This window comes from Dermacentor albipictus, chromosome 7 (assembly GCF_038994185.2).
Source record: "Dermacentor albipictus isolate Rhodes 1998 colony chromosome 7, USDA_Dalb.pri_finalv2, whole genome shotgun sequence".
Lineage (NCBI taxonomy): Eukaryota > Metazoa > Arthropoda > Arachnida > Ixodida > Ixodidae > Dermacentor > Dermacentor albipictus.
In genome coordinates, this window is record NC_091827.1 from 95765325 (window position 1) to 95792588 (window position 27264).

Here is a 27264-nt window from a genome sequence, read left to right on the forward strand (position 1 = left end):
CAGCGTTACAAAGCCCATATGCGCGGCAAACTGCGACCGGAATAGAAGATGCGTATATATATTTATACGATCTGTTATTGCAGCTTTTGGTAGAAGGCTAGCTCTCACATTTTGTACGCAACTTTATAATGCGTACAGTTTGCGTGTTCAATAATGTATTGTTAGCTGAAACTTTATGAGTACGAGCGCTCATTCAGACAGCTTAAATTTTCTCACAATATACGGATGTTCACATAACAAAAATACGGAATTCTCTCTGTTTCGTCCAAAACAGTGTATAGCCGTAATATGATTACAGTGAAAATGTCCGTAAAGCTGAATACGGAGAGCACTTTCCGTATATTAACGGCAGATTTTGCCGTATTTTTGAAATATGACATACTTTCCGTATTTTTATCTGCAGTTCTCCGTATAATGACAGAAATCCCCCGTAAAATTACGGAAATTTTTTACAGTGTATGATCCGCCACGACTGACTTAGCCCGCTGCTGCACCTACTTTATCGCGCCGGCAGCCAGCGTCGGAACGTAAACTCTGCCCCACTCCGCAATGCCGGCACGCCTAGGGACAAAAGCTTACAACACGTGCTAAGAAGCCTCCTCCGTAGTACCTAGGCAAAGTCATATATTCAAGAAGCAAAAGCCCACAGATTTTCTCTATCGCGCCCGCTCTTACTCGCGCCTGCGCACAAACGACTGGCGACCCCTCAAATGAACGTCTCGTCTGAGACTGGTACCCCAAACGTCAACGTTGCCATAGCAATCACGCTCCTGAAGCTCTCGCTGCTGCTCTCTGCCTCTGAAAAGTGAGATAAAATTTTTCGGACAGTGGCTTTCCCACAGCGAATTCTGTTCGCAAAACTAGCTGACTTTAGGGCGCGGTGTGCAAGCTTTCAAGTTGTGTTTAGAGTCTATGAGTGTGAGTGTCAGCCAGCAACACAGACACTCAAGTAATTACGGCGCGGGTCTTCGGCGTCGCCTTCAACGCGAGCTACGAAAACGCACAGAAGCGCGTCTGCTTCACTAAACCGCACAAAAGTTTCGTAGGCTTTGTTCTGATGCGCGTCGGCAGCACACACTTCCGGCGGCTCGCAGGTATGCAAGTTCAAGGCTCATGCCTATCTACTCCAGCGAGCTGACTGGAGGCGCAAAGGGGGATGGCACACCAACGTGGCTGGATTTCCAGGTTCAGAAACGTGACGTCAGGGCCTATCCTGTTTTGTTTGTTTCCTCCATGGAACAACGTTCACTTGAAATGTACCTTTAAGTCAACCCGCCGCCGCGGCCCCCATTTCATGCAACAGCATCTAGCGCATATATTCTACCCTAACCCCGTCTCCGGGCTGGAAAACTAAATTTAAAAAATGCCCACTGTTGGTTCAGTACGACTTCTTCTTGGCTGTGTCCGTACAGGTTCGTCATCGTAGAAATGGCACTAAAACAGGACGACAAATTACAGTAGCCGACAGGACAGGTGCCTTCACTGTTTGTTTTTGTCAATTCCGAGAACTGAAGGAAACCAACAATCTTTCACGTTATATAGTATCCCATCGCACGAGCACCGGAGCCTATGGGGCTTTAGAATACGCTCCCGTTCGGCCAATTCAACACGCCGTCGACAACGGTGTGTAAGTTGCCGCGCGCCCCCCTTGACCCGCGCATATGCTTACGTAGAAGGTGCGCGGCAGGTAGAAGGCGGAGGTGGGGCTCAGCATGCTGGAGACGATCATGTGGACTCCGCAGAGGCTGCACGTGAGGGAGCACGCATACAGGAAGCGCGTCGCCCGAGATGCCATCCACGGCGTCGAGGACATCATCATGTACACGGTCACGCCACCCAGCTGCGATCAGGGAGGCGGCGAGTACGAGTTTTCAATAATAATACGGTCCTCAGGTGACTTAAACTGGCTAAAAGCCCCCAAATGGTGCGAACGTTCACCAGAGTGTGCTCTTTAGAAGGCAAGCGAGGTCAACGAGGTCTATACTTGGCCTGAAATATGTGAGTCACGTCCCACACTCTCAGAAAAGAATTACCTGCCGTGGTACCTTAGTGGCTGTACCATTGCACTGCTAAACTCAAGGTCGAACGCTCGATCCCTGTCGGGGCAGTCCTATTTCTATAGGGTGAAAAATTACCCGTGTGCTTAAGCTTACGTACACGTACAAGAACAGCTGCTGGTCAAATATAATCAGGAGTCCGCCACTACGGCGTTTCATAATGAGATCGTTGTTCTGGCACGAAAACCCCTGGAATTGAATTCTATTCTAAGGAGGCGTTTACCCGTTTATGCCTATCTTGTGCCCAAACAATAATCGTGGACTCTCTTGCGTCGCGATCACATTCTTTATTGGCGCGCGTTCAGCCCTTTCAGGTCGCGAGCCTCACGCGCGTATCAGCGTGACGACGTTCTTTACAGGAAGCTGCCAGCGTAGAGCGTCAAAACGAGAAAACGCGCGCAAGACAGATGACCGCTATTGTTCCCGCACAACATAAGCCTCAAACCAATGTAAAATTATTTTATAGTGCATCGTGTTGTTTTCATGCTCGCTTTGCAGCATACCACGTTCCGCGCGTTAGTTCCCGTGTCGCACGCTTGTTAGGAGAAGGGTGTGCCGGAAACTCCTACTGCAGGGAGTAACTGCTCATCCCGCATTTAACTTCGTTTAAAGAGTCGCCAAACTCCCTAATGCCTCTCTTTACGTTATAGCTCGAGCACTTTCCTTTTACTTATGCCGAGATAGAATCAGAGTACTCTATCGGGAATGGGGCTCTAGAAAGTGGTGCTAAACACGCGAGAACTGTTACTCCAGCAGAAGTATCGCAACCTCCTTCGTGCACGTTCGCAACAATCCTGGACCAGCCCCCTTGTGTTGGATAATAATTCATAGCGGAAAGAAGAACGACTCTTGTTCCAATGATAAAACGTCTTCAGCGAAACAATGGGGACAGAAAAATCATTCAACTTCCAACGGGTAGGCCAAATCAGTTATTAAGTAATGTTACCACGAATATATATAAGAAATACCTAAAGATACTGATTCTAATAGGAGAAATAAAATTTGTGGTGTACTAGTTCCGAAAGCTTTAGAAAAGAGCTTGCGTTTACATTTTCTGAACGACCAGACATGTAAGATGGTTATACGCCTAACACCAATTCCCACGTTTCGTTTGTCACTGGACTGCACGACTAGACCGAATTGATGGGCTAATTGGGCAAGCGGATAGCACGCTAACCAGCCTCCTGCAGATGCTTTGACTTCAGTCGACTTGCTGACCCTCGCGTACACGCGACAACCGGCTTCTTAAGTTACTATAGTAACTTAGAAAGCAATTGAGTACGGCTTATACGGGGCTGTTCAATCACACGTTACAAAGTTCGTATTACGACCCTGTACTTTAATTAGTGTTGTTATTTACTGTTTATTTATAGAAGCACTAACAATTAACAGCATGGCTGGTGGTATTGAGGTGCGTATAGCGCAATAACTTCAATCAATCAATCAAACAATCAATAATATAATCAATCGTTAATCACAAGCTTTGTACATAATTCATTCACGTTGCTGCCGCCTTCTTCACTACCTGACGTACTTTCTCATCCGGGTTTCCTTTATTTTCGCTCAGTAAGCTGTTAATTAGACGCTTCATAAAGCGGTAATTGAGCCTAGAAAACTTGTCCGAAATTGCACTGCTTTAGCCCAGGATTTTTCTTATAACCAGCAATTTCCGTAGCAGCTCGAAGCTTCTGGACCGTCGATAAACTTGGCATTTATTTTTCAGCGGGCATATAACCGCTGCGATAATTGTATAACAGAATGACGGTAGCCGTTCAAGCCTTGCTGTAGCATCATGCCACTAACGTTGCACAATTTTACTGGGAACATGCTGTTCGGCAATTATTTATTTCAATATATACTGCTGACCTTCTCAGTCCAAGCAGGAGTGGTACACAAGATATGCAGTACAGTTACGATGGGCGCTGCAATATTAGTTCCAATGGCAATTATATCTGAATAGGATGAAATCACGGTGCCAGAGGCGCACTTGCATATGATATCGACCGAATGGCACTTCAGCCAACAGTACACAGGTAGACCTGAAACTAGCACATGAGCATCTCCGTTTCACGATATTTTCTTCATCGTATCTGCTCCGTGCACTCAAAGACGCCTGAAGCTGGCTCAGAAACTGCCCACGTATCACCACCTAATTGTCCATTAAAGCTCACATCAAATGGTCCATCAGTGTTCGATGATTGATCATCAATGATCGATGCTGGATCAGTGAACGAATTCAATACATGCAACTAGACCAAGATTGAGTCTTAAGACGCCAGACAGGAGGGTTTATAGTCAATCCATGTGGCCTCCGATAAGTTTCACGCTTACGAATTTCTACTGTATATTCAGGTCTTCACATCGCAAGTATATACAGAAGTGCATAATGCGAGGACACCAAAAAAGCTTCACCGCACTATCATGAAGACACTGCACAGTGTGTGTTTTAACAGAGTAAACATTCTCGACCAATCTGTACCGGAGACCGGCTCTTTAGAACCGCAGGGACGAAATACTGCGAAATACCGTGTAAGGCGTATAATCGTCTTTCTTTTTATTTATTTTTTCTGCGCCCGCTTCTATCTGTTCTCTGGAGATAACGCCGCTCAGCACAATATAAATCTCGCGCTTCTACAAATCAACGAGGACAACTCCCGCCTATTTACTTGAGCGCGACGTATAATACCAGGTGGCATGTGATGCGCCCATTTTCCATGCGATATGTTCCCTTTGCCGGTCGATAAACGCTCGGTAGCTCAAGACTGCGGGGTGTACCATCGATTGTGGGACATTCAGCGAGCCTTGTGACCATAGAAACTCCTATTTATGCGCACGCCACACTAGGAGCTCAACAGTGCGTATATAGAGGCCAGCTCGACGTCACACGATGCACCCGCCGCGGTGGCTTATCGGCTATGGTGCTGCACTGCTAAGCACGAGACCGCGATACTAAATCCCGGCCGCCTTTCGATGGGGGCGATATGCAACAGCGCCCTTGCACCATGTATTGGGGGCAGGTTAAAGATCCCCCGCTGGTCAAAATTAATACAGATTCCATCCCTACGGCGTGCCTCCCAATCGAATCGGGGTTTTGGCACGGAAAACCCCAGAATTCGATTCAATTTCCACGATGCGTGGAAAAGCGGAGTGCGAACAATGTTTTGTGTCAACTGCGTCTTGTTCGTCTTTTGCGTTCCGTCTGTCCTCGCATCACGTCCTGCGCGGCACTTGAGCCATTTGCCTCATGCGAAATGGCTGATCAACGACACTATAGTCACCATGCCCACGCTATGTCTGCGTTGCTTTAGGGAAACAACTTCCTACTGAACAGTCGTGGGCCCCGCAACGTGTGACTATAACCGAGCAGGCACGCTTGTTAGCATGGCGTATAATGAACCCCTCTCTCGAGACCGGGACCTATATATACTGAATTCGTACCCGCCGTGGTTGCTCAGTGGCTACGATGTTGGGCTGCTGAGCACGAGGTCGCGGGATAGAATCCCGGCCACGGCGGCCGCATTTTGATGCGGGCGAAATGCGAAAACACCCGTGTGCTTAGATTTTAGGTGCACGTTAAACAGCCCCAGGTGGTCGATATTTCCGGAGTCCTTCACTACGGCATGCCTCACCATCAGAAAGTGGTTTTGACATGTAGAACCCCATAATTTTTTTCATGCTGAATTAGTGACTCACGATCTCGAAGCAGTCGAACAGCCCGTGGGGTCTGTGCACGTAGTCGTTGAAGCCGAGGCTGAACGCTGGCCGCCTCTTGATACCTAGCGTCGGCGGCAGCATCCAGTACGCCTCTGTAAACAGCCACTCGTATAAAAATCATGACGGTGGCATGTGCTTACAAGTTGAAATGGGCAGCGCCAAAGGAAGCGAAGCCCACATAGCAAGAAGGTGGTGGTGATGGTTGTTTTGGGGTAAAATACGTACAAGACATCTGTTACTTGGGTTCTTCCGCGTGCTGTGCATTTGGTACACACTAAAAGAACCCCAGGTGGTCAAAATTACACCGGAATCCCACAATACGCCGTGACTCGTAATCAGATCGTGGTTTAGGCACGCAAACCAGACTTTCTTTTTTTTTTTTGCTTGGTTTCTTCGTCATGATTCGCGCTGCTCCTCCTACTTTATATTGTAGTAAAATACGTTGTTGGGCTAGTTGTTAAATGTTTCCGATGTACGTTTCCTGCGTGCGTCTTTTCTTGGATGATTTTTTTTTCTTACTGCTTTTTATTATCATCAGGTTGCCCACTTTTCAAGCTTGCTAACGTAATTGCGTCAGACATTACTGCACACCCGCTGCAGAGGCTCAGTGAGTACACTCTTAGCACGGTAACGTTTAATAAAGAAGCATATTCTCACAAAGTTTGCGTGTAACCTTTACTCCGGTAACCTTTAATAACGGGGCATACTAGTGCACCTGTAAGTTACAAATAATATGGTAACCTTTACTCAAGTAACGTTTAATACAGGGACAAATTCTCACAGTTTCGTGCACCTATAAATAAAAGGCACATAGTAACTTTCAGTATAGGTACACGTAGTCTTTTTTTATTGTAACCTTTCGTATAAGCATACAGTCTTGCCAATCTTCACCCGCTCGTCATTCTGCGCGTGTCCATGAATATAGGACCACTGATTCCTCGGGCATCCGTCAAACTCCACCGCAATGCACTACCCTAACTCGTCGAGCAGCTCTCTATAAGAATTCTATTTCAAAAGACCGGCCAATTTTTAGCAAGTTTCAGTTCGCAGTGTCACGGGGATACTGTGCTGAAAATATGGGCATTCGAGGCGCATAGTCGCAACTATAGATGGCGTGGTGCTGCTAAGCCCAAGGTCGCGTAACCTTTGGATTCGGGGCGGTTCCATTGCAATATAGTGATCGAATGCAAGAAAAACGCTCGTGTAATTACTTAGGTCCGCGTTAGGTGCACGATGCCAAGTGATCGTTATTGCACAGTGGAATAGTTTGAACCTCACTCTGGGGTTAACTTAAAGCTGTACGTTCAGAAAGCCTGCCGTAAGAAAATGATAACGTCAAGATTTGCAGAGGTGTAGAAGGGAGGTACTTTATGGGAGCCTATCTTTGATGCGGAAGCAGAAGCTAAGCTCAATGATGCCCTCGCACGACACGCTTTGGTCTGTTAAACAGGTAACTCACAAGGCTTTTTTTTTTCTTCTCCCCAACGCTTATTTCGTGCCGCAGCGTTGAAAAATTAAAATTAAAATAATAAAAAAGGACTGCCTCTTTGGCGCCAGGACATAACGTGCGGTATTCGGCGCAGACATTCCACAGTTACCTTAATTCTACACAAGCAGGAAGATACCTATAAAGAAAGACGTCAGACAAAGAGACACAATCTCTCCAATGCTATTCACTGCGTGCTTGGAAGAAGTACTGAACGTATTAAACTGGGAAGGCTTAGAAATAAGGACCGACGGGGAATATCTCAACAACCTTGGGTTTGCCGATAACATTGTTCTATTCAGCAACGCATCAGACGAGTTACAATAAGTGATTGAGGGCCTTTAAAGATAGAGTGTAAGAGTGGGGTTGAAGATTAATATGCAGAAGACAAAGATAATGATGAATAGCCAGGCAAGGGAACAAGAATTCAGGATCGCCAGCCAGCCTCTAGAGTCTGTGAAGGAGTACGTTTACCTAGGTCAATTACTCACAGGAAACTCTGATCATCAGAAGGAAATTCAGAGAAGAATAAAAATGGGTTGGATCGCATGCGGCAGACATTGTCAGCTCCTGACTGGATGCTTACCGCTATCATTGAAAAGGAAACTGTACAATCAGTGAATTTTACCGCTGCTGACATATGGGGCAGAGACTTGGAGACTGACAAAGAAGCTTGAGAACAAGTTAAGGAACACGCAAAGAGCGATAGAATGAAGAATGCTAGGCGTAACTTTAAGAGACAGAAAGAGAGCGGCATGTATCAGAGAGCAAGAGGTTATAGACGATATTCTAATAGACATTAAGAGAAAAAAAATGGCGATGGGCAGGTCATGTAATGCGCAGATTCGATAGCCGTTGGACCATTAAGGTGATAGAATGGGTACCAAGAGAAGGGAAGCGCAGTCGAGGACGGCAGAAGACTAGGTGGGGCGATGAAATTAGGAAATTCGCGGGCGCTAGTTGGAATCGGTTGGCACAGGAGAGCGCTAATTGTAAATCGCACGGAGAGGTCGTCTTCATGCAGTGGACATAAAATAGGCTCATGATGATGATGATGATGCATACAGTATTCAAACAACACTGCGCTGATTTGTTCATCTATAAACAATGTGCTCTTTCGCACTGCGGGAGGTAAATGAATAATGCCCTTATTCCCGTGCAGCGGTCTCGCACCATGCTTTTCGGAGCTGCGCTGTCCGCACACGCGGGTTTTGCATGCCTTTTCTAGGTGCACCGATTGCGCCGACAGGGATTTTCGCGTCTGCGGGCTCTTACTGGAAAACAAGTCGCGCACTGTCGCTTTCATGAGGAACTTGTTTCTGCGCCACGTGACGCCCACGCACGTCAACGACAACGATAACGTTGACTGATATTGGCGTGTCCCAGTCCTGCGTCTGGGACCTATATAATGCAAAATATGACGGGCGCATGTGCTACCGTTCTTTCTCGTTTTTTATTTTTAATTTTTTATTTTTATTTTTTTTGAGGGGGGTGTTGACACTGGTTTTCTCAACCAACCTAATCGTACACCTCACTTCTCTTATTGAAGAGGCCGAAAACAAAGCGCTGTAGGAACACACCACAAAGCACCTGACATGAGACAAAAAATGCTTCGCATTAAATGTAGAATCCAAGGTACCGGGACCTCGCGAGAAGCCAGGATGTCCTACCTACAGCAAGCCTAGCCGCAGGCACGCCAGCCCATTAAAGCCTACATCTAGTGCTGCAACTGTAACGCTGATGCAGATGTGCTCGACGCCGGCAACGAACGAAGCAAACACCCAATCCAAGCTGCCTGCAGCGCTGACATTTGATCCTGCAGCGGACGCTATAGGCGAATATTCTAATCCCGCTCGTCTTCCTAGAATTATCGAAAGTTGTAGCGACAGGGGCGGGGCAGTCAGCTGGATACTTGGGCAAGGTACCTTGTACGCTGAAGTTCTTCATCTTGGCTCCGATGCAATCAGTATGGTATGGTACGGTATTCCTAGGCGATCCGTCTTCTTCCTCTGTTTCTTCTTCACCAAGGGTCTCAGATGAAACATACTCGGTTGTTTACAGGGGAAAAAGGACAGTGCACGAAATACGAGGATCCGAGTAACTGGAGTGGTTCCAGAAGGCGATACTGCCGCGTAAAATTTTATTAATTTTTCGGAAAACCTAATTCTGACGTGAACATTCTTTTGCTGTGTCACTAAAACTCCTTTTAATTCACACTATACATACGTGTTGCACACACACTCATGCAGATATAGGCTGAACAAGTTACAGTACAGCACTACAGTGCATCTGATTCACGGACACAGTCGGAGTCCGTTCGACAGCCTGGCCGACCAAATGGTTCACTCACATTTTCACCGGACACCCCACCAGTCTCGCTTGGTTCTGACCACCGAGCTCTCCTACAAGCCCACAAGTACATTCTACGACGGGACACGCGTGCACTGGTGTGCCTGCCTCCTTTCCGAGCAAGTTCTCATTCCGAGTTTTCGGGCTGGGTTGGGCCTGACACCTGCTGTCACCTAATGACCGCGAGATCAAGCAGAGTCGCCACCTGGGGGACACTGGCTGAACCACAATAGTGTGCATGACGCGGCGCGCCGTCTGCTAGCCGTTACTTGTTTGCATGTGTGCGTACGGCGCACATATCCTTTAAGGGCGCTTCACCAGGCAACATAGCTAATTTTGGTTATATGTTAGAAGTTGACACCTATCCTCTAGGGAGCGTTTTGCCGCAAATTTTTTTTCAAATCGGCTCATTAATAACCGAGATAGAAATATTTCAGTGGCGCGAACCCATCATTTCAGGAGGCGAGCGCCAGTGCCAAGAGGTGCACTCTCTCAATTTGCCCCGTCTAACCTCCGCAAGCGAAATTCTTTCCCTCCGTCCTCCCATACCGAAGCTCGACGATGGCTAATATCGCGCTAACTATATGTTTAATTAATCCGTTTAGGAGACATGCTGTAATGACGGAATTAGAGCCCGTCAACGTGCAGGAGCTATGCAATCGGAACCACTTTTGTTACTAACACCAATTTCGATATATACGAAGTCAGAGTCAGCAAAATGAGTTAGTGTCCTGGGGCCCTATAACGTAAGCCTATTCCAATCTCTTTTTATTACAATCTCCTGGCGTCGAATTTACGCTACGACCCACGCAAGCATCGGGCGGTAACCCGTAGCGTTGTTTGAAAAGCCCAATCTAATGCGCTCCTCGTATATAGGAACTCACTTTTTTTGCTTCCGAAGCAAATTGCCTTGCCTACATTGAGCAGATTTTCTTAACGAATTGGCTGACAAGAGGCGAGGAGCACGCTGAAGTGGAGAGGGTTTCGATGTGGTCAAGCCAGCACAATGAAAGTAGATCACAGGATGAAGAGGGTGGTGCCGGCGTCTGGGATTGGTCCGCTTCCCCTTACTTAGCTTGCGGTGCCTGGTCGAAAATTCTCTCCGAAATTCCAAAAAAGATGCATTTCTGTACGGCGTATCAATGCGTCTTTAACGCTTGCACGTCATTTTTACGAGGTGAGTTCGTGCGGTTTTGTGACATCGTGTGACAAACAGACGCAGTGGGAGCAGCCCGAAAACGTTTGATCCATAGCAGACAGGAAGTAGCGAAAGAAGGCGTCGAATCAGAAATATTTGTTTTGCTTTCGTTTGGTCTAAACATGCATAATCAGTGTGGACACATCATATCACGTGGGGCGTTCTCGCGGTTTTCGTGATGTCGCGTAACAGACGGGCGAAAGGGAGGTCACCCGAAAACTTTTTGACCAATTGTGGAGAGCTGATTGCAGAATTGGAATAGAAAAGTTTGGAATAGCTTTAGCTTATAGCGTCCCTGATTACTTCCCTCGAGCATTGCATATATACAGGGTGTTTCAGCGAAAACTTTCAAAAATCTTTAATTAAAAAGTTTTATGTGGCAGAAATCACAATTCTAGTTCATAAACTGGTCTACTCGAAGGGGCGGACAATACTTGCACAAGAAATTTAGATCCAAACTCAGCTAATCAATAAAAAATTCATTACTTATGTTTTAACTAGTTACATTATGGCACATATTGCAATTTACAAATTCTAGCCGTGGAGTTCGCAAGGTGGATCCACTTGGAACGAATTTTTAAGATGACACCAGTTTCGTGCTATAAATTCCTGAACTTTGCGGGAAAATGCATTGGCGTTCCAGTTAATTTGTTAGCAAAACATCGGTTCATGCACTGAAGCACACAAGTGACTGGAACGCCAATGCATTTCTCCGCAAAGTTCGGGAAATTATATCTAGAAACTGGCATTTTATATGTCACCATCTATTCACGCGCATCGCTGTTGCTTCGTTAGTTCAACCTTCTTTGTTTATACTTGTCCATGGGCCAAGAAAGGGATTCGGTTCAGTCAGCTGGTCGGTATGCTCGAGGAACGAGTTGTGGCCGAAGAAAGCGCCAGTTGCGTCTAACTTTCCTTTTTGCTTCATTATTTCCTGGACTGACAGTTCGCCGTGACACTTGCAGATCCTCGGAAGCATATACCTGCAATATGGGTTAGATAATGTGGAAAATAAAATCATGCGAAGCCGCGTCCATCATCATACCCTCCAACAACCGTTAAACCCGTAAGCAATATACCTGTCACCCGTTACGTCGTCTGGCTTTTCCCTAATTGTAAAGCACTTTTCGAGCAAAATTGCCAACTGGAAACAAGAGTCGGAAGGAGTTGAGAAATTAAGCGATCTACTAAGGGAGAGATCAAAGGCAACAGCCAAACAGGTAAGAAAAGCGAAAATTGTTTGTGAATATATTTATGGATCAACATATTTTTATTTAAGAAGGAAGTAGAGCAAATGCCGCCGGAAGTGGAGAATAATTCTGTGTGTTTTGATTGACGCTTCTGCAGTCATCAATCCAGCCGCCTGACGTGGCCACTTCTCTGCTGTGCTAATGCGCGGGTGCTTTTCTAACCTTCCGCGGTGGGCGCAGTACCTCTAGAACCGCAGCGTCCTGCGCTCTATACGTGGTTGTACGGGACTAGTGACCACGCATCGTTATGCAACTTCCCAAATAACAACACGAGTTGGTTTTGGCACTTGGTAGAGCAGTAAACAAGGGAGCCAAAAGAACTGTGATTGTTCCGCAAATAGATATTTCTTTATAATTCTTCCAGAGCTAATTCATAAAAATTGGGCGTGGCTTAGCTCGGCTATGCCAGGATATACGTAGCGAAAGCTAAGGCATAGCATGGGTAGCCTTGGTTAATCTTGATTGCAAGTCCAGGTTAATCTGGTTGTTTAGCTGTGTTGCGGCGGCGTTTCGCCAGTCATTCGGCGCGCTGTTCGTCTGTTTCCTGGACGAGTCGTTTCCTCTTCATCTCGATCCGATGTCGATTCCAGGCCTACTGCTTATCAGTTCTCGACGTCCATACTGCCGACTCAACTGTGGTTGCGGCGCACGCGAGCTCGCCTTTTCAATCCTCCGACATGTTATCAGGCATACGACGCAGCTGGCGAAGCGAGCGGATGTGAGCGCAACGACGAGGAATGCGGTGTGACGTCATAACAAACGGCGGCGGCAGAAAGGCGCGGCGCTGCGCAGCGGCGGAACATCTGTGGCTCGGTGCTACTAGTGGCACATGCGCAGTAGTGACTAGGGAGCGGGAGAGAGAGAAATATCTATGGCTAGGCGCGCGTTGTGACGTCATGTGCCTCCTCGGACCACCGCCACGCTGAAATCGCAGGTTCGCGGCCAGTAAAGCTTCCGCTTTAAAACGTTGCTAGAAATCTTTATTTTGCACTTTCACTTGTTAACTTGTTCTTGGCAAGGTTCTTCCTGCACATCTTTCATAAGCGAGTCCATTCGATGGGCTTCTTTCTTTGCCAAGTAAAGCAGAGGTTATCTCACAGGTGTACCTGTGAGATACACGTTATTTCTATTCTCTTTTGCGAGTTTACACGTCTTTATGGCAAATGGTGGGCATTATCCATATTTGTACTACTAAACGTACCTCCCAAAAAAATCCTGCGTACGTGCCTGGACATGTATAACTGTGGTTTGGGTGCTGAATATTGGACGAGACGCTTTGTGGCCCCTCGATAACCCTTAAGCGTTGTACTTATGAACAGGTTCTGACAAATCCATGGCTTTTCATGACAAACACTAAGTACGCATCGCACAAGCGAACGCAGTCTCACTTTATTTAGCCTCAAAATAAGCATCGCAAAAATCTTACGCCAGCGGGGCAAAATTTGCCTTTCTTCAAATTATCTTACGCGGGTCACCACGACAGCAACGTGCTTACATCGCTGCGCATGGCATATACAATACGCTACAGCCACTGCATGCACATATCGGGGCTCCATGCGTGTCGCAATGCAGCCACAGTCACTTAATTCGTTTGCACGACAAGGTTTGACATGCGAACACTTGCACATTAAGTGCAGCTACAAAGACCACACTGCATCGAATTTAGGCCGTGCTATTAACATGTCCATTTCAACACGTCGAAAAGCGCAGACGACCTCTAGAAACAAAGAAACACGGCCTTACGCGCTCTCCTTAGCGTAAATAATACCTGCGACATATTTGTAAATGTAGACTGACATAGGAGGTGAAAATCCGCAGGCTGGAAATGTCCATTTCACGCGAACAAAAAGCGCAGCGCCATAGAAACCGTGTAAATATGCGCCGATCAAGCAGCCACTGAACGCTTCTTGTCGCCAAAAGCTAACCCAAACAATCACCGCCTACGCGCCCGCCTCTTGCCGGTTCCTTCCACTTGAATGCTGCCTCACCCGAATGCCAAAGACGGTTGAGACGACATTCTCTATTTCGCTCCCAGATTTTCGCTCCGTCCCCCCCCCCCCTCCCGGCTCCAGGCCCACAAGACAGCGCCGGCAGGCGTCAACATCTGTTCAGGCGCCGACTATGCGGCAACGGCATCCTATTCTGCTGTTAACAGCGCAAAATGCAGACAAGAGCCGAGACAAGAAGACACCAAAAGCGCTGACTTTCAACAACGTTTATTTTGAAAGAAACACGGCTTCTTATAACCATTGCCCACACGTGTCGCAGTCACGTGATCGCACATCATGTGAAACACGCACTTTTTTTCTTTTTTGCACTCAAGATAGTGGTTGGCCCTGCCATACGTGCACTACTTATCTCACCGCTTGAAAAAGATTGGGCGCAAAGTTGGAGTCAATGTAGCGCTTACAGCACCGAAAAAACTAAAAAGCCTCTGCCGATGCGTCAATGCTGAAGAACCGATAAACAAGCAAGGGTGCACGATAAATCACCAGAATCGTTTTGTGGAGTGCACAGAAGCCGTGGTGTATTCAATACCTTTGAAATGTGGAAAAAGGTATATACGGCAAACTTCGAGACGCACAAATGAAATACTAAAGGAACACAAACTTAGCGTCGAGCAGGCTAACAGGAATGTAGGCATCCATGTCAGGGATTGCCCCTCAAAAGGTTGCGCCGCAGAATTCAGACGCTGTGAAGTGCTGAAGAAGCACTTCACAGCGCTGGTCCGGGAGATAATTGAGGCAGCCGATATTACCAGACTTCGTGACCAATGCGTTTGCACGCCGTCCTTGTTACTGACAAAAAAAAAAAGAACTTGAGCTTTTGCATGTTCAACTACTATGAGTGCAAAAAAGAAAAAGTGCGTGTTTCACATGATGTGCGATCACGTGACTGCGACACGTGTTGGCAATGGTTATAAGAAGCCGTGTTTCTTTCAAAATAAACGTTTTTGAAAGTCAGCGCTTGTGGTGTCTTCTTGTCTCGTCTCTTGTCTGCATTTTGCGCTGTTAACAGCAGGATGGAAAACCAACAAGCCCAAGCTGCTATTCTAGCATCCTATTGGGGTCGAGGACTTACAGAGTCGTAATCTGTCGGGAGCGCCTCCCTTGAGGCATCACGCGGCGCGCTCCTCATAGGTTTCGCTTGCGGCGCTCAATAATAACACCACGCGGCAGCCCTCCTGGACATTTATGTAAGTACTCTCAAAACGAGGGAAGTTTTTGACTGTCGATATAATAATGTCGGGCAAACTGAAATCACAGAATTGCTTACAGACTGTATCTCTTTACCGAATACGTACAGTGAACGCTACTAAGCGCGGTCGCCGCGATGGAGTCTCCCGAACCGGCTTCTTACGTGAAAGGTAGGCAAACGCTGAGAATAAGCTATGCGAAATATGTTGTTATAGTGGGCTGTCTGTATAACCAAATGGAGCATAACAGAATGAAGCTTCAATGCAGCGATCGCACGGGTTCGCAGCGACCGACTGCGCGTCTGCATGCATGTGCAGGCACAATGTTTTGCTATCGCTGTGAGCGCGTTTTCGCACCGTGCCGTGAGCTTTAGGCCGCAGCATTTGACAGTGCATTAGCAACCATTGTTGCGTGGGCGCTATCAGAACTGTCCAAAAATAATGTCGTTGTAGAAAGTTCGACCCCTACGGCGATGCCCAAATAGAAGAAACCCTCCAGAGGGCTATCCAGGCAGTTGAAGGTTACGTCGGACCTAGGGGACTTAAATGTTCACCGCAAAAATCGGAACTGCTTCTATACCAGCCGAAAGGCAGGGCCAGTAAGGAGGAACCGCAAATCTCCCTCACAGCTGGGGAATCCCCATTCCAAAAGTCGACAAAATCAGAGTTCTGGGACTTTCGATTCAGGCCAACAGCTTTAATGGCGACACAATAAGGAAACTAGACGGCTGCGCACTGCAGACCATGACGCTGATCCGCAGGATTGCCAACAGGCGGTCCGGGATGAGAGAAGCGAATCTAGTTAGGCTAGTGCAGGCCTTTGTTATAGGTAGAATAGCTTATGTTGCTCCCTTCCTCAGTTTTAGGCCATTCGAGAAGAAGAAGATTGAGGGCATCATACGTAAAAGTATAAAACAGGCGCTGGGGCTTCCCATCCGCACTGCAAATGAAAAGCTTTTAGCTCTAGGGCTCCACAACACCCTTGAGGAGATTATTGAAGCTGTAAGGATTTCGCAGTATGAGAGACTTGCGGGAAGCCCTACGGGCAGGAAAATCCTAGCTAGGCTAGGCATAAATTATGAGGGGCAGGAAGGCATCAAAGTCGACCTGCCGCGAAGCGTGCGGAACCGACTAATAATCCCACCACTACCTCAAAACATGCACCCAATCCATCGCAAGGAATGCAGAGAGAAACGGGCCGAGGCTCTTGAGAAGCGTTTCAAAAACTCGAAGGACGTGCTCTACGTTGATGCTGCAGACTATGGCAACGGCTGCATGGCCCTAGCTGTAGCGAGCGCTGAAACTAGATTGATAGACAGTGGCACAGTTCCAACGGATTGCTTTCAGATTGGAGAAGAATCTGCCATAGCACTTGCAATTGCAAGTACTTCAGCCAAAATTACAGTCAGCGACTCTAAGGTTGCGGTGATGAACTTTGCCTGAGGCAGAATTTCTCCCGAGGCGAACAGAATCCTGCAGACCTGCAGAGATAGCAGGAAAATTGAAATAATCTGGGCGCCTGCGCACGCCTCCCTCGCTGGGAACGAGGCGGCTCACGAATTAGCTCTAGGACTTACATTCCGAGCTGGTGGGCTAGCCGAAGGCTTCACAGGGCGGGACCGCTTAGTGTGTTACAGAGAGATCACACAACACTACAGACTAGGGCGGGTTAAATATCCTCCGGCTGATATATCCTTAAACAAGAGCCAGGCCTCCACTTGGCGTCGCCTGCAAACCAACTCGTTTCCAAGCCCGGTGTTGTGCAGCCTCTACTACCCGGGTCAGTACTCCAGCCAGTGTAAGCTATGTAAAGCCAGGGCTAATCTCAATCACATTCTGTGGGAATGCCCACAGGCTCCCTCTGAGGGAAGAATAAAGTCTTTAGAACAATGGGAGACCTTATTACTCAGCTCCGATCCGGAGATTCAACTGAAGACCGTCCGACTGGCCGAAACCACTGCTAGGGTCCAAGGACTCCGGGCCGTCGTCTAGGTGGGAAGGCTTAAAGCCTTCCCTACATCTGTTGGACAAATAAAGTTTTACAATACAAATCCCTACGGCGACTGTGATGTGCCGTCGCGACGATTCAATCTTTTTTTTTCGTCTAAATTCTTCGATATTTCAATATTATTTCTGAAGGTGCGTCGCACTGTATGCTTATCGGTCTTCTCAGCGTGCGATTTTCCTTTGCTTCTTTTTTCGTAATCCAGTGCATTAATTCATAACATAAACATGCATCACCATACCCACGAAACGCAAAACCTCTTAAAAACTTCTTGAAACGGCTACAAACGGCTACAGACGTCTTGGTCTATGATAAGACTGAATATATAATTTTTCTAAACATAACCTAAGCACTTGGAATATGCTACTATATATTCTATCTGCGGCAAAACCCACTACTGGTGTCACTAGAGTCTATTTTGGTAAACACATTCAGAACGTCTAACTCAAGAACTTTTTTAGATCCTTTTGTCTAAAAGTGCATGAAATGCCAAACAACGTGTTAAAAGTGCGGATACCTTGAGCCATCGGCGTTAGCGAATAAAAGACGCCACAGACAAATCGAATTCGATATTTCATTGCGCCGTAAATGTTTTAGACTGTCTTTTCCACAGGCTGTATCACCACAACCCACTATTAAAGAATCATCTTATTACTCCCCCTTCATACATTTCATCCCGTTTCGATCACATGTTTAAAGTTGGTGTTCCATATTTTAGAACAAAAATGTGTCATGGTTCTTTTATTCCTAAGACCAGCACCGACTGGAACGACCTTCCTCCTTCCATCACTGCCATTTCTGACGTTGGCAATTTCAAGACTGCTGTATTTTATGCCGTTTTGTAATACCTATTATTCTATAATTATGTACTGTTTTTTTTCTCTTACCACTCCTTTCTGCAATGCCTTCGGGCCAGGAAAGTATCCAAAATAAATAAATAAACTCGTTGGTAGCAACATAATAAGTTGGCTTTAATGTTAAATAATTTCGCACCAGAACTTAAATAATCAAGGGCGCGTTATTGTTTTCCATACGGGCCACGCGCACGACGCCTGGAAACCGTTCTATGCTTGCGCAGCAAGTATTGACAGCAGCTGGAGCGAAACGCCGGTGTTGCAGTGACCACAGCGGTGTCACAGCCGCTGCGCTGCGAACACTTCGGCGGCAGTCAAGAGGCAAGCTCCAAATTTGTCCGACATCTCATTCATTGCTGGAGACACTGGGAGGTAGGAAGTTTGAAAAAACTGTCACAGCCGCCCGCAATGTCTCGGTCGTGGGTTCGTTATGCCAGTTGTGCATCATTCTAAGCCGTTCTGTACATTTATACTGGATATTAACTGGAGTCATTTAGATGTGCTGATGCTGTTTGCCGTGAGTTTTGCATCAGTGCTTCGTGACATCGGCTGTACTGCGTGTTTTCGCCGACGGCTTACTACCACAATGGCGGGATCTGCGTTCGCCGCCTTCGTCTCGGTGCGTCTTTGTACGTCGCACGTTCGGATAACACTTTTTCCGGTAAGTGAAATACATTGCACTTCGTTTTTCGTCAACAATGTGAATATTTTTTAGGTGTTACCCGCGACAATTCTTGATGGATGGGTTCTTCTGCCCTGCGGGTTTTCGTCATCTTTACTTTTATAGGAGGGTTCTGCTTGTGTTCAGCAGTTCAGCACTACCGCGCTCCACGACTTCCGCAACACCAGTCAGAACTTTTCCCTGCTTGTTAGTCTGGGGTTAACGTAGCACGAACCAACCGAAGGGAGTGCTTTCGAAGACGACGCGCTGGCTGTAATGCTGAACCAGACTGAACTCGCCCTATTTTGTGTCTTTTTGTTCTTGCATGGATTACAGCGTTGCGTGCGCGCATGTGTCAGTGACTATGCAGCTTGTAGCGTTCTCACTTTATAGCAAAACAAAAATTTAAGTGCAATGTTTACTTTATCTATACAATTCCAAATGCAATCGTCTGCTTATGTACAATTTTCACTTGTGTTTCGTTGTAAATGAGCAGCAAAACTTTTAGCCTAGTAGGTGCTTCTTCTGGGAGTGCAATCACGACCGCTTGGCATACATTAATGAATGACTGTGACTGGGTCACCTCATTTGTAATTGCAAATGTATCTTTCAACTAACTTGACGCTCTCTTATTTTGTTCCTTTCACTCCATAGATGGCTGGACATCCTTCTTGTACCTTGGCGCTAGCTGGATGACGGGACCTCATCATGATCAGGGTAAGCCAATAAACTGTACATTCTCTGGTCCTGCCAGTGCTTTGTATATGGGTTAAGGCTAGGGAGCGCTTCGTGGTAAAATAGCTAGTTGGTGTCTCACAAACGGGCATTCTTTTGCACTGGTCCCTTATAGGCTGCCACTATTATAACCAATTTCTCAGTGCCAGTGTACATACACAATTCTACTAATAATTAGTTTCCCTAAGCCTTTCAAAATTTACCTGTAGGTAGCCGCTGCTAATTAGGAACTCACAGATTAACTCTGTTGTGTCATATGAGTATTCCATACATGAGTAAAAATTTGCTACAACAGTGTACATTACACCTTGCTTTCCTAATGCACAAATTTATTCAAGCCAGTATGTAATCAGTTCTATATTCTAAATGTTTTCTGTGTGATTTAGTTTCTTTACAGAAATTTACTGTACAGCATCAGACAGCATCAGCAAGCAGTCTAAATGCGCGTAGAACAGGCATGATGCTGAGGGTTCCAGCAGTTTAAAAAGGTGCTTTTAAAATTTGGTCATAACTATAATTTTACCTGTGCTGTTTTTTGTCATCTATTTCAATAATATCATTGGAGGTGTTTTCAGAATTTAGCAATTTATTTGCCCTGGCCCTTTAGCCTGACATACTTGACTTTTCACTAGGTGGGCAATTATTCAGCATGGACCATTACTTGAACACACCTTTTTGTGTGCAGTGGCTTCTCAATTGTGGGTCAACGTAGATGCTCAGAATTACCTGAGGCTATAGATGCACTAATGAATTGGCTACCTATACGAATCACTTTGCACTTTCTCGAGCAAACAGCATTGTAGCGTTCCTACTTAAAGGACACAGTAAACGTAAAGCATTGCTGTGGAACTGGCGTCCATCTTGTCTACATTTTATTCTCACTTCCTTCTTCTCTTCTCCTGAACCCAGACTCCTGCGCTTCTTCATCTTCTATTCCAAGGCTCATACCGCTTCACCCTTCCAGGTTTCTTTTGCTAACCCCTCCTGGGGTAATACTTGAAAACGTTTCCAATCGAAGCACATTCAACTGAGCCACGTTCGCCAATGTACCACACAGTCTTCAATATTCCTTTCTGAGTGGCCGTCTTTGTCACAGAGTAAGGACCATAAAATTTGGCATTGGATTCTCTTACTCCTTTCCTAACTAGAATGAGGTCGGTGACTTGAATGTCTGGAATATCTGAGCAATGTCTCTTGTCAAAATTTTTTTTTCTTTCGTTTACGGTACCTCTCCTCCTGCGATTTCTGTTTCCTTTCCTCGACGATCTGGAGATTTTCTAACAGCCCAAGTTCACGGTCCGCCTGAATAATAGGGGTTTCTCCTGAAGAAGCGAATTGCGGGCTGCATCCCAAGCCGCTGGTGTAGGAGCTATTGTGATGTCTTACAGCTGCTTCTAAAGAGCATTTCCAACCACCAGGGAAACTATCGTACATCCTGATGTATTGTTTAACATCTCGTATAGCACGCTCTGCAAGCCCATTCGCTGCGGGATGGTATGGCGCACAGAACTGGATTGATATATTATGGTCTCGAGCCCATCTTGCTAGCTTTTCGCTCTTGAACGCTGGACCGTTGTCACATACAATTGTCTTGGTTGTCCTAAACATATCCCGTTCGAGAAGGGCGATGACACTATTCGCATCTTCTTTTCCTGCCCGTGCCGCGACCATCCTGGTGCATTCATCTATGGCCAGAAGAAAAGCTTGCGTTTTTCGGACTCCTTCTCGTTTCTTATTTAGCTCGGCGAAATCCAGGTGTATAACTTCAAAAGGCACGTTTGAGTGGCAAGGTATTATCATGGCGTCCGTAGGCTGCTTATATTTCACTTTGTTGATTTGACAAATGTGGCATGTCTCTTGCCTTGATAGTCCTTCCACTAAAACCGCATCGTCCCAGTATACGTTGATTTTTAGTTTCTTTATATCTGGTCTGGATAGCAGAAAGTCATACGTCACCCCCTCAATCACCAGTACTTCACTCGCTATTTCATGACCTTGGAACTCTATGTTTACTGAGGCCCACTGATTATGCATTGTCACTTTTCCATCGTAGCCTTGCACCCGTAGTACTCTTCCACTATGCAGGTGACTTGCATCTACCAGCTTGGCATTTATTATAGACACAGAAGCACCGCTGTCAACCAAAGCCATCATGTGTCTGTTTCCCACTTTCACAGGGATGTGAAGTAGGCTAGAGCAAGTTGAATAAACAGTCTCAGTTGTGGTCATCGGGTCGGACTGATCACCCTTGTTTATCAGTTTTTTTGTCGTCGGAGCCTCTTCAGCGTCCGAAAGTAGGGGAACAGGGTCGCTGTCGATGTTATGCACCCGACCTCTGGGAGCGCGCCAACCCAAGCTCTCTGTGCCGCCTGCAAGGCGGCGCGGTTCTCGCTGATTACGGCTTGACCAATCCGTGCCGGACCGTGTGAAGTGACCGCTTGAGCTAGCGTTTATATTTTCTTCTGAAGTAAATGATATGTCGTGAAGGCACTCCAGGAGCCCGTCCATAGTTTTAGGTGACCGTAGTTGCACTTGCTTCAGGACTTGCGCGTGCAGTCCGTGCATTATTAGTGCTACTACGGCAGACGGAGGAAGCATAGGCTCGGCCAGCTTTAAAAGGCGGCATTTGTCAAAGAAATACTCTACGAGGGAGCCTTGCTTGAATTTGAAATTAAGCGCGGCGTCCCACCTTTGCACTGGGTTGCTTCGGAATGTCGTCAAGAATTTTTCTTTCCACTGATTCCAAGAGTTGCCAGCCTCTTCAATAATGTGCAAATCATACCACTTCCGTGCAACACCGCTTAAGTAACTACGCATGTTAGTAATCTTGTCCTCATTAGAGTGCCAGTTGTTCTTTCCAGCGGCATATTCATAGAATTCAAGCCAACCTTCTGGACTTGATGACATGCCGTCGAATGCATCAGGTTCTACAAATTTAGTCACTGGCTTCTCAGCGTTTAAAGAGCTTATAAGCGATGTCACCAGCTGGTTTTGTTGCGAAATCTGTTCTTGTTGTAGCCGAAGTTCTTTCAAAACGAGGCTCACCTCTTCCGTCGACGACTGTGATCCAGAGTCCTTCCGACGCATCGGTTGAAGAACTAATTCGTCGAAGATCACCAGAGGCAAGTTCACGTTCACAGCACCCTTCCGTTCATCAGTTCATCAGGGTCCATGGAAGCCTTCTCTAAAACCAGGTTCATGAGTTCTGCCGAGTTGAGTTCGCGAGGTAGTTCCACCGCTGGTTCATCTTCAGCTTGGTATCTCGAAAAGATGATCTTGTCCGCGGAGGTCTCCTCAAGGAAAAATCTCACCCACATGTTGGAGTTCGCTGTCGGCTGCGCCAAAATAATGTAGCGTTCCTACTTAAAGGACACAGTAAACGTAAAGCATTGCTGTGGAACTGGCGTCCATCTTGTCTACATTTTATTCTCACTTCCTTCTTCTCTTCTCCTGAACCCAGACTCCTGCGCTTCTTCATCTTCTATTCCAAGGCTCATACCGCTTCAAGCATGTTAACACTTCCAAGATAGTGGGCAATGTTATCGTTTGATCACATCATGAGATACTTTCAATGTTGTATGACGCATCATCCAAGATGATGCATCATTTGTGTGAGGGATTTCCCTAAGCCAATTAGGGTCCCATGAAAATATGTCAACAAAAGTGATTGATCCAGCTAGGAGTGTTGCTTTGGAACACTATCACTAGTCCTCCTTTGCCTGCTACCTGCTTACTCTGTACTGTGTCATGTTTAAGTTTGAAAGAAAGGCAGCAGCTAGGCAGTGCAAAATGCCAAACTTGCTTTTAATTCAACAATATAAAACTCTATTTAACTCTTTAATTAAGTTAGTACATCATTTACCTGCAGAGTGTATTACTGTTTGAAACTGATTGTATTTTGCAGGAAGCTGCTCAGACTTGTTTGACAAGTTGATAAGTAGTTTTTTAGCCACAAAACACCACATATTAATTTCAAGGCTGACTTTGACTCTGCTCTGCAATTTAATAACTATATTCCATGAAATATACTAGTCATTTTAAACATCATCCCATACATACCTTAAGATACCCATAATTTAAGAGAAAGGAGTGCTTAAATTTATTTTTGATGTGAGGCAAAATTCTTACTTAGCACATATTGCTAATCGAAGTTCCAATTTCAACATTCCCATTTCTTCCCTCGCCTTTTTTCCGTCTTCTGTGCAGGTATTGCTTGTCTATGTTTACAAGAACCTTCACGCGTGGCCTGTGACAACAAGCTTTTGTGAGCAGCCAGTGCTCTCCTACGAAGGCTGGCCTCCTCTGGCAGCGGCGGCAATCATCTTTAAGATTTATTCATGCTCACTTTGCTGCTATTTGTTACTCTTGTTAAGTACCCTTTCTGCATCTTTGCTAATTTATTAGGTAATAAATCATCACTATGTGACATGATGTGAAATAGATGCCTTGCTGAATTTTCGCTTGTAATCATCTTTTATGCATGAAAAAACTCGTTGTACAGTGTATGGAAAAAATAACAGCATAGTACGATTTATCTTTCTGTTCCAGTAACATGCAACGTGCAAGGCATTTGCTAATGGATGGTGTATCGAAGAACTGGCCATTATTTCTGTGTGATGCTGTACAAGCATCTGGCGTTACCTTACAAGGGGCGCCTACAAAGTGAGTTACAATTTACTTTTAAATGAAGTATGGACATCAGAAAAAATATATTCATACTGCCAGTTAGAGTGGTTCGCAGAGTGTTTTTCAAGATGTGTGCTATCCTTTATTTCTTAACAATTCATTGCAGCACAGCGTTCTGTTTCGTATACTGATGTCGGGCTACTGTGGCCCTTGTAGCTGAAACCATGTAATTTTTCCTGAACATCAGCATCCCCGACAAAATGTTTCCCTCCTAGAAATTATTTCAATTTGGTGGAGACCCAGCAGGGCAAAGTTTTGTCAATAATGACGTGTTTCATGCAGAGACGTTCTTGTTTAGGTCAATGAGCATGCTATCAATGGGCAGAATATTGGCATGATATCTGCATACAATACAGATCTTGCTTTATTTGCAAAATAATTCTGAGAGGCGGCATTCAATTTGCTGGTCTAAGTAAAACGCACTAATTGACCAATGAAGCTGTACTGAATGAAGCACCGAGTCCAGCTACTCCTTGCACTATCGTTGTTTTCGAGTACGAACACCCCGCACACACCGCAACGTGGCGTCTGGAAGTCCCGTCCAATGTGTCCTTGCCTGCGGCACATCAAGCATAGCGGGGACCGACCCGGGGCCACAAGGACGGTGCCACTTCCTAACTTGAAAAGATGAGGCAGGTCGTCAAGCTCAACACCTTCCTTAAGTCTCATTCGCACGACTCTCGTAGTGGACGACGCATGTTCAAAACCGGCGACAGACCAGTTGTCGTTCGACACATCGAGGACGTAACCAAAGCTGCTCAACGCATGCCGAAAGCTCTCACTTTGGACAACAAAGTTGACCCAGTGCACTTTCACGGTGAAGTCTTGTTGGACGAGGTCAATGACAGCGCAGCAGCCGCCCTTGACTTCGGAAGTCCACCCGTTTTCACAGGGCATCCTTGTCCGCCTTGCTGCGCTACTTGACCAGCCAGATGTGATTCATCTGCTTTTCCCCCCTTTTGCATTGAAGTCACCCATTTCTACTGTATACCGAGTTTGCACTTTCCTCATCGCTAATTCAATATCTTCATAAAAGTGATCTACTTCCTCATCGTCGTGACTGGATGTAGGAGCGTAGGCTTGTACTACATTTAATCTATGCCTCTTATTAAGTTTCATTACGACTACTGCTACCCTCTCGTGAATGCTGTAGAATTCGTCAATGTTGCCCGCTATGTCCTTATGGATTAGGAATCCCACTCTGTATTGCTTCTTATCCGGGAGACCTCTATAGCAGAGGACATGGCCTTTATTCAGCAATGTGTAAGCCTCACCAGTTCAACCAGCTTCGCTGCAACTATTTATTGTCAAGTTTCACTTCTGTTGGCAGTGAAGTATCATGAGTTAAACGGGGTCAGCAGTGAAATGAATGTGCCGCCGACTTTCGAAGAGTGCGAAGCTCACACTACATACACTTTTCTTGGACACCTTATCGCTCCCGCCGATGAAAAGACTCTTCAAGGACAGCAGACGCTCGGGAGGTATGTACGGCGCCATCTTGAAATGGTAGCATGACGATGATCTTGTTTGCTTTTGTGATTGGCTGGCGGAGTAACAATCCCGCGCGCTCCGTGTGCATTAGTTGTCAACTGCTTTTTTTTTTTATTGTATCCTACTATAGCAAATTTTTTTCCAAACATGAGCTGCAAATAACTCAATAATGAATAATGTTATCGCAATCATGCATGTGAACTGCTGCTAATAATAGGCATTAAAACCGGCCATCCTCTAATTCGCGAGCAATACTTTTGCAAAACCATGGTTGCCACTGTAATGGTTTTGCACACTATAAAATTTGTCCGCTAGAGATGCAGTTCACACCACAACTGCAATATCGGCTGTCGTCGCGGAGTTACGAATTTGCAAAAATGGTGCTTCATTTTTCTTGAAACACCTATTTCCCGCAACATTTGCAATAAAAAAAAATGAAACGTCCTAAATACGTATTGTGCGTACTACATTCGCGTGAATTTAACTATATCCCTCAAATGCAACAAATTTTATTCTAACCTACCCACAAGTTGTCTAACGAGTCCATTTCTGGGTTTTGCAGAACAGCTAGCAGCTAACCTATGAGAAATGAAATAGGTATTTGAATTCATGATTGGTTCAACTTGTGAGAAGTAAGGTACTAAAATCGTGCATGTGAAAAAAAAAAAAGAATATAACCAGAACTACTAAAAACATACTCCGCCTGCCCCGGGTGAGGATCGAACTCACGACCTTCAGATTATGAGACTGACGCGCTGCCTACTGCGCTACCGAGGCGGATGGCGACCGGGGAATAGTTGAGGCTATTTATACAAATGCAATAAAGCGCATTTACGTGCATATAATTGTTTGTTTGTGCCATTGACGGAAATACATCTAGTAATGCAAACGTCATGAAGCACAAAGTATGGTGTATAGGCACGCGCATGGTGGATGCCAGGGCACCGGTATCGCGAGCTTTCGTAAATTGTGCCAATTTCATTGCTTCTCTACCCTGTCGCTCTTTGGTTGCGCTTTCCGTCGCGCACCATACTTCACAGATCAGCGGGTTTGATCTCTGTGAACCTCCATGATCCATATCTTCTCCTGCTTCATTTTTAAAGGTATGCTGTTTTACGTCCCAAAACCACTTTCTGATTTTGAAACACGCCGTAGTGGGAGACTCCGGAAATTTGGACTCCGCTGTTCTCGCATTTAGTTCCCAACCTGCTTCATTTATGTGATCTTCAGTAGCATTTTTTGTATTTTTACATTTCTATGCTTTCTTTTGTACTTGGCTATCACGTTTTCTAGCCTATTTTCAAGATGTGATTAGCATTCTTCACTCTTAAAACGGTTGCACCCTTTGCGGTGTATATTTGTCCCACAACGATAATTCTCATCTGCCTTCCTTACCCGCCGTGGTTGCTCAGTGGCTATGGTGTTGGACTGCTGAGCACGAGGTCGCGGGATCGAATCCCGGCCACGGCGGCCGCATTTCGATGGTGGCGAAATGCGAAAACACCCGTGGACTTAGATTTAGGTGCACGTTAAAAAACCCCAGGTGGTCGAAATTTCCGGAGTCCTCCACTACGGCGTGTCT

At 46.0% G+C, this 27264-nt stretch overlaps 1 protein-coding gene and 1 non-coding gene across 4 annotated transcripts in view; both read right to left on the reverse strand.

The window, feature by feature from the left end:
• The window catches only part of LOC135897006 (uncharacterized), a 51007-nt gene extending 41249 nt beyond the window's left edge, over positions 1 to 9758 (reverse strand). Inside the window, exons 1-3 of one of the 3 annotated variants that reach the window (XM_065425565.2) lie at positions 9608 to 9758; positions 5751 to 5863; positions 1670 to 1840 (exon numbers count right to left, since the gene is read on the reverse strand). In XM_065425565.2, coding sequence (XP_065281637.1) covers positions 1670 to 1840; positions 5751 to 5852 — 273 coding nt within the window. In that variant the 5' untranslated portion in view covers positions 5853 to 5863; positions 9608 to 9758. Of the gene's footprint in view, positions 1 to 1669; positions 1841 to 5750; positions 5864 to 5996; positions 6039 to 9182; positions 9533 to 9607 lie in introns of those variants that run through there. The other 2 variants (XM_065425564.1, XM_065425566.2) reach the window with 2 other exon arrangements.
• Positions 9759 to 26386: 16628 nt separating this feature from the next.
• Positions 26387 to 26459, reverse strand: TRNAM-CAU (transfer RNA methionine (anticodon CAU)). The gene has a single exon. It is a non-coding gene; the product is annotated as a tRNA-Met (tRNA).
• Positions 26460 to 27264: the final 805 nt, after the last annotated feature.